At 37.2% G+C, this 8,583-nt stretch overlaps 1 protein-coding gene across 1 annotated transcript; it reads right to left on the bottom strand.

The window, feature by feature from the left end:
* Positions 1–3,318: 3,318 nt before the first annotated feature.
* Positions 3,319–3,948, bottom strand: LOC103310093. Its single transcript, XM_008187223.1, has one exon. The coding sequence runs from the start codon at positions 3,946–3,948 to the stop codon at positions 3,319–3,321; it is 630 nt and encodes a 209-aa protein (XP_008185445.1).
* Positions 3,949–8,583: the final 4,635 nt, after the last annotated feature.

The raw sequence follows: 8,583 nt of genomic DNA, 5'->3' as shown, positions 1-8,583 counted from the left end.
GTACCTTTCTAGAACGACCTTAAGGGAGCGTTCTTCAGGAGCGAAAAGTAGTGAATTACAGTTTGTTGTTCGAGTAGTCTTCTGGACCAGTCGGAACTGGGTCGCATCTGCGACCCGCAAGGTTACGCGATCACCGGAAGATTTCGCAGACAGGGAGTTTGATTGTAGTTTTGGGAGTGTGTAGACGACCGGCGCCACCATTCGCCAGGCAACGGATTTTAATATGATAGGTGGGGGTCTGGAGATTAGTGTAGTTTTGGGAGGAGTTTGGGCGGTTGGGGTGATAGTGGTTTTCGTAGTGGGTAACGTGTCAGTTGAGCGTTTGGAAGTTAGTGAAGATATTGAGTGATGGGATGAGATACTAGAGTCAGAGAATGAGTCTAGTGTTTCGGAGTCGGAAGTCTTGGGGGGTGATGAGCGTTGCGTGCAATTTTTAGTTTTTTGGTTGGTTGGGGGTTGCTCACTTTACGTTTCCTACCCATAGTGAGTGGGTGGGCCTTTTGGGAAGGGGATGCTGTGGCTATGTGAGGGCGTGGCCCCACGACAGCTGTTTACGGAGGGACGTCACTTCCGCGACGGCTTACTTGTGGGCGCTGATGCACTGTTGAGAGCGGTGAAAACGGCTGTTGGTTTGATCGGTTCAGGTGTGAACCGTGGGCGCTGGTGCCCTGTTGAGAGCGGTGAAAACGGCTGTTGTAGAGACCGGTCCGGGTGTGAACCGTGGGCGCTGATGCCCTGTTGAGAGCGGTAAAGACGGCTGTTTTGAAGGAGCTGCTGCTGAACGCTGGCTGCAGAGTTTTGGTTGGCAGTTAACGTCTTGACAGGTTGACTGTTGACTGAGGTATGTTTGACTGAGGTATGTGATGATAAGTGATGATTATTGGGAAACGCACCCGTATATATACCCGTTCCCCAATGTATTCTGGTTCCTGATTCGCTGCCGACCCATGGTTAGGCAAGCCAAACTGTCCTCGTTCCGATGGTTGCTTGGTTGTCATGATGTCGTTTTCCATCGGCAAAATAAATATCTTTCTCAACGGTCTCGTGTTTCCCTCCCTATAGTGATATGTGTTGGCCATGAAAATGGCCGTTTTTAGTAGTATATATTTGTTCCGTTACAAGATCCTTTTTTTTAGATTCGGTAATTGGAATAATTGATTTATATTTTTTTGATAGCTTCAATGGATTTCCTCCTTGTATAATTGTTGATGCTTTTTTTTTGGACGTTTGGCGAAATATTAAGTTCTATAAATAGTTCATCTGATAAATTGTATTTAAATTTCATGATAAATAGTGTTGATTTTTGAAGGCGCATCCACTTTACTCTAAGCCATTTCATTTTTTCACCTGTACCTTCTATGCTTCTTTTCCAAAATGTTCTTGAAGCTTTATTTTGAAAATCATAAAAATCTGAATAACTATTTGTAGAAACAATGGAAAGCCTTGGCTTTGATGTAGCCATTTGAACAATAACCTATGCGCCAAGTACCGTTATCACATCAAACATTTACAATCTTAATTTCAGTGGCTGGACATTTAAACTTTGGCTGGCACCAACATTTCGTTCTTTGAAAGATTACTTATTTAACAATGAGATAGTCCCTGAGTCTTGGCAGCCTAAATTATGGTATCTTCGCGTTCTCCATCTACAGATGTCAGGAGTACGGCTATCTTGACCACTGGACGCTGGTATTCTTTGCCAGCTGAATTCCTAATTGTAACTACCCTGGTTATCCCATCCAGACTAAGATGAACTGCTGTTACTCGTACCTACTTCCAGTGCCTGACTGGTTGATTGTCTTCTTTGGAGATAGCCAAATCGCCTACCTTTACTGGACTACTCAATGATAACCATCGACCGCGCTTCTGCAACTGGGGTGAATACTCTCGAATCCACCTATTCAAAAGTGTTGTGATTGAAACCTCACCAATATCCAAAGTTTCCACTTGCTTCTTGGTTCTGTGGCAATAGTTTGTTCAAGTACTTGAGTAAGTGGGCTGTTACCAATAAGGAAGTGTGCTGGAGTTAACGCTGAATAATCTGAAGGGTCAGTACTAAGTGATGTCATCGGTCTAGAGTTTAGCACCGTTTCGACTTGGCACAGCAACGTACTTAATTCTTCGAATGTGAATAATGCTCCCTTTTAAACTTTAACAAATGTGTTTTGGTTGACTTGACTGCAGATTCCCACAAGCTACCAAAATGTGATGTGGCTGGCGGATTGAAATTCCACTGCATTCCTGACAATTTAATGGACTTGTCTAGATGGTCATCCTTGTGCAACTGTTGAATATACATACGTAATTCTTTGTTGACACCCACACAATTAGTGCCATTGTCGCTATACATGTATTGAAGACTACCTCTGCAACCAATGAACCTTTTTAATGCTGCTATAAAGGCATTAGACGTCAATCCGTTCACAAGCTCTAAATGGATTGTACGTGTACTAAAACAAACAAACACTGAAATATATGCCCTAGTTGATGTTACTCTTCTGATGCCACTACGAACACTGATCGGTCAAAGAAGTCTACTACTGTATGTGTGAATGGGCGTTCGATACTAGTCCGTTGTCTAGGTAATGGTTGTCATGCACGGAATCAGTGTGGTAGGATGATGCCTAAAACAAGTGATGCATTTATGAACAGTGAATCTAGCTGTGTCGCGTCCATGTAGAGGCCAAAACCGTGTATATAAGCTTGTAAGCAACGCTTCTAGGCTTGTAGGCCTGCGTGCAACAGACGTTTATGCTTATGTTCGAAGATCATTCTGGTTATTTTGTGACGAGGGGGGAGTACTATACGAAATTTTCGCTGATCAGACAAGTTTAACAAAGATAACCTTCCACCCACTCAGACAAGGCCATCTTGATTAATGAAAGGGTTGCACTCAACCCTTAAGTCACTACTTAAGACGACTTTTCGATGAAACTGGTTTCTTTTTTTTAAGACTGTTAATTCTTCTTTGAACTCGATAGACTGCACATACTGTAATCAAACTGTTTGAGCTTTAGTAAGTTCTGTCACCGTCAGAGAACCATACATTTTAGGTAACCGTGTCATTTTGGTCGCCTGGGCGTTGTGACTGAATCGTAGTAGCCAGCCAGTTGTTCTAATCAATGAATTCCATTCTGGATATCTATCTAACACAGTGTTCGATGCACAGACAGCAACTAATGTAAGCTGGATGCACCTCACTTCTGGGATATCCTCATCATCTACTGTCACTCCCGAAGGCCAATCAACTCTGGGACGTAGTAACCATTGAGGACCCGTCCACCATAACATGTTGGTTTTGATTGCCGTCGTTGATGTTCATCTGGAGATTATGTCTGCTGAGTTTTGGTTGGTTGGAACGTGTTTCCATCGAGACTGAACAGAATGGTCAAGAATCGAGTGACTCTGTTCGCAACATAAGACTTTAATGGTTCTCATCCAAGCTAGGACTATAGTAGAATCTGTACGCAACATTACACTCGATTGATTGACTTGAATGTCCATTCGTTTTAGTTCATCAACTACGTCCACAATTATTTCCATCAGCAATACAGCGCCACGCAACTCTAGTCTCGCAATGGTTGTTTGCTTAGTTGGTGCCACTCGTGACTTAGGCATATACAACAACACAGTAACTTGTCCGTGATCATCTGTGGTTTTTACATATACACAGGTACCGTATGCTTCTTGAGATACATGACTAAACCTATGCAGCTCTATGTGCTCATGTGAATACATCAATCTGCGTGGAATCCTTAATGCTTCCAGTGCACTTAGCTCACCATAAAAGCTATTGTTCTGCAGTTCTTTCGGTAAACGTGTGTCCCAACCCAGTTTTAAAAGACTCAACTGTTGTACGAATATTTTTCCCTTGGCCAACACCGGTGAAATGAATCCTAATGGATCAAAAACTTTATTTATATCCGCGAGTAGGGATCGTTTCAACATATGTATACGAGGCTACGAGGCTTACTATGAATTGGAAACCTTCTACATGGGGATTCCAGGTGACACCTAGAGTACTAACAGTGTCATTCTCATGCAACTTGAGTAGGTAATTTGGGTCTGGTTCTGATATTGCTAACTTATTGGACAATACACTTGAATTTGTAGACCATTACCGTAATGACATGCCTGCACTCAGCAGTGTATTTGATATATCATTTTACAAGTTTCAGCTGTCCTCAATTGATTCCCCCTCTGATAAAGAGTCGTCCAAATAGAAATCGTCACGAATCGTTCTCTGTGCATTTGACCTACAAGCTTCGGGACCAATTTGGCTTAACCATCGAGTCACCAGATACGGCAGACTTAGTGCCATATGTAATCGTTCGTAATGTGTATTCTTTGAGAGTCTCGGAAGGGCTGGACCTGTATAGGATTCTTTGAAGTTTGCAGTCGTCCAGATGCACTAAGATCTGCCGGTACATTTTTTCAAAATCACCTGTCAGTGCGAATTTTTGGGTTCGAAATCGCAGTAAGACAGAATGTAATGTTGGCTGTACAGTAGGACCTTTCAACATAATATTGTTTAGAGACATTCCAGAGCTTCCTTTGGCTGATGCGTCAAACACGACTCTTAGTTTTGCTGTAGTCTTTTTGCCATAAATATAGTACTTCATATTACTTCAGGATGTAGCTTGAGGGGTAGTCGTACCATAAGCCAACTGGTTTCTGTTCTAACTACTGTTGATTTAAAATGTCTTTCAACTTCTTCTTCTTCTTCAGCTCTGTCTCTTGCTGAAGTAGTAATAAACAGGGAGAGTGCAGACGAGTTGCACATGACGGGGTTTGACACACTTTGATGGTAGTTTGTGACTACTTGACCTGTCAGAATCCAACCAAACACAGTACTTTGAAACGAAGCTTGTTCTGATATCACATGTTTAAAGGCGTCTTTATAATGTCAAAAAATAGCTCCGCTTCCAATAATATATCAATGTTGCCACGTTTGTTGTATCCTGAGTCAGCTAACTTGTTTTGTACATATGTTGGAATAACGAACTTGTCTGGGTTGAATGCTTGTGTTGGTAATGGACTTTTCAAAGACAGTAGCATGACAAATTATACAGGTATGTCAGCAACTCATAATACGCATGTCTGTGACGTAAGCATTTCTCAAACAGGTTGAACGATGGAGTAGTAGTGGAGTCTTCGGCAGCGGCGGCGGCTATTGTGGCAGTGACGGCGGTGGACCAAGGGAAACCGGAGAAATGCTTACGTCACAGTACATTGCTGGGCGGAGGGTAGGTGCGCGATTTGTTAAATTTTTGTTTCTAAACTAGTAATATTGCTGACATACCTGTATAATTTATCATGGACGGTAGTACATGTAACTTAACATTGAACTGTACATATTTAACTCAAGAGTGCACTTGTGGTGCACAGTACTGAAGAGACTTGGCATGTGAATGACCTATTCCAGTCCAGTGCCAGTGCACTGCTGCATCAAAACGAAACAATCCAAGTCGCTTTGCACATTGATTTGTCACAAAGTTAATATTTATCCTTGATTTTTTGTTTCTTAATTTACATACTCGACCGAAATTTTAGGCAGTGAGGGGGTTTTTTCGTTCCCTGTGCCAATCATCGCTTTTAGATTGATCTACTGTACGTATTTCTAATAAATGTATTTCCTCCACACTTAGTTTTAAATTATTTAAAATATTAGTTTGTCTGTCTTCCAAATCTTTCACTGAAATCGGGAAGTCAGCGCAACCCAGCTCATCGCATGGATTTCCGTAAACTTTATCGGGTCCAGAAATTTTTTTCATTTTACTAGTGTGTGAACTAAAATAATTTTATCGTATTTTAAACAATCATAAATGAGACAAATTTAATTATTAAAAAAATTGTATAAACCTGGTAGATGTTCCGAATAAGTTGAGTTTTGATTTTTTAATATTCTGCAGCCTGTAAACCTTATCTTTCTGTAATTTTCGTATATATAATTTGGTAAACTGTCCTGGACTTTGTTTGGTAGCAGTTTTATGCATTTGACGTATATAATCAGGACCAAAATTAAAAGAGGACACTACTGTCATGCTTCTTGTATTATATGAACCTATAAAATCATTTATGAAATAAAGATTACCTTAAGGGGGCTGGTTGCGACTTTTCAAATTATCCGCAATTCTATACAATTTGAAGATTAAATTTTATATTTTAGTTGCCATCTCATTTATAAGACTTTTCCACTAATCTACTACCCAATACCTATTTAGGGGGGTGGGGGTTGATAGGGTGTGTTATATCGACCAAAACACACTTTACAGGAAAAACTCTCACACCTCGTAGATTGGTCCGATTTCCGTAATTATTTTTTTTTTGTTAGATAGAAGAATATTTTTTACAGGGTGCATTGGACTTCGATTTTTGATTACGTTGCTAAAAAGAAATAATAATACAAAAACTAAAAAGTTGTAAAAATGGACTAAATTCAAACTTGTAATATAAGATTTCGAAAAATAATTTTGAAAATCCAAATCCAATACCCCCTGCACACGTATCAAGTTTTCCTATATTTAACAAAAAAAAAATTACTGAAATCGGACCAATCTACGAGGCGTGAGAGTTTTTCCTGTAAGGCATGTTTTTGAGAAAAAACAGGTCGCGAGCAGGCCCCTTAACTACTTTATATTATGTATAGAATTTTTTAATCATTACCTACCTCTTACAGAATAATTTATTATTCCCCCCCTCCCCCCCACTCACAAATTTGGCAACAGCACTATTATACGATTCTACATAATTGTTATTTATATCGTAAATTAAACTATCTGCATAATATGCCACTAAATTTTTGGCTGCAATGATATCTTGCTATAAGCCACATTTTTCCACTTCCGGAACATGGTTTAGGGTATTAGGATTCAGCTTTACAAAAATACCTGAAAATCATTTTTTAAATTAAAATATTATTTTAATGTATAAACATTTTAAATTTATTTTTGCTAACGGATCGCATTTGTCATGACAACCAAATACGTGATACTGTCCATTGTCTAAAATTCTTTTTAAAAAAGTTGACTTTTGATTTATAGTTAAGTTGTCTAGATGTTTCCAGTGGTGAATAGCTTTTGTAATACCATATCTAAATAAAATCATTTCAATTAATATGATGAACCCACTTTTAATGATATGTAATATACTAATAATATGTATATAGGACATAGGTAGTATATATTAATGAACAATATGTCAATATACACCTACCGTAGTCTAAGTTTATTATTTTTTAATAATTTTATCAAAATTACTACTGGAACATTTTATTTTCCCCGCTATGTCATTTATTCGATTCATGTAATTCCGTAATATATGATTTAATTTTTTTTTACTGGATAGTTTGGACCATAAGGTTGTGCCATACTCAACTTTTTTTTAACGGAACTATTACCATCACCAATCAGTTTGCGATATATTATATTGTACATGGGGATACTTTGTTTGAAGCCTTCGAGAATTATATCAGATTCCATACCAGTTGATGTACCATCCCAATTTTTATATCATTAGTGGCTGGAGGTAGGTTCATTTGAGTTGGTTTGAGCTCTTACACAAATTGAACAATATTTATTTCGAATTCCCAAAAAAAGAACTTATTTAATTTTCGCTCCAACAATACAGCCCTAGATCAAAAAACAACTAATTTAAAAATAAAATGGGTAAAAAAAAATGCTCATAAAAAATATTTATGGAATATCTTTCGACTTTTATTTATAGTTAGTTTAATCTTAACTTATGCATTTCATATATTTTTAATAAAATACGAACAACTTATCGTAAAGTAGGATTTTAAGTATTTTGACTGCGACAAACAATTTACCAACATTTATAAAAAAACTTAAAATAATCGTAATTTTAAAATAACTGAAAATTAGCAAAATATTTTGAAAATTATACTTTGTAAAGAAAATACAAATTTAAAAACGGCTGAAAGTTTCAAGTTTCCACGGAATCTGTCACTCTATATTGATAAGTGATATTTAAAGTATATTTTATGACACATTTATTTATATTGCTATTATTATAATTTATTTTATCATTATCTATAATATTAATACGATATGTCGTATAAATAGGCTTAAAAATAATTTAAATATGTATTTTTAAAAAGGTGGATTTCGCTCTGCTGTACAGTAGGTTACAAGTGGGTCACTGTATAATGGATGGTATTAAATTTGAATTCAATGATATAATATCATTGTATAAGAAAAACGATTCTGAGTGGAGACGGTATGTTAGTCTAGGTATAAGACATAATATTATATTAGGTACCTATAATAAATTTCAAATTAATCATATCATAATATTTATTAGGTACTTATAACGCGTTATACATCAACAAAAAACCGTGGTACTACCATAGATATATAATAGTATACTTTAGAAGTTTCAAGTACCCACGAATAATATTATACAATCACAACAAAATAACTAAAAGAGTTATCCTAGGTTTTTAATATGTAATTTCGTCCAAATTTGTACTTAAAATGACTATAAAAATAAACTGTGTAAATGTATTTTTAGATTTTTCGGTAACAGAATTAATTACTTAAGTGGAATCTTGTTTTAAATTTT

The sequence above is a fragment of the Acyrthosiphon pisum genome, chromosome X (assembly GCF_005508785.2).
Source record: "Acyrthosiphon pisum isolate AL4f chromosome X, pea_aphid_22Mar2018_4r6ur, whole genome shotgun sequence".
NCBI classification, from domain to species: Eukaryota; Metazoa; Arthropoda; class Insecta; order Hemiptera; family Aphididae; genus Acyrthosiphon; species Acyrthosiphon pisum.
The sequence above is the reverse complement of the archived record's forward strand: the minus strand, read 5'-3'. Positions and strand labels throughout refer to the sequence as shown.

What these genes read in the sequence shown, in the direction of transcription:
- LOC103310093 (XM_008187223.1), bottom strand. Translation starts at nt 3,948, where the DNA reads ATGTTGAAACGATCCCTACTCGCGGATATAAATAAAGTTTTTGATCCA.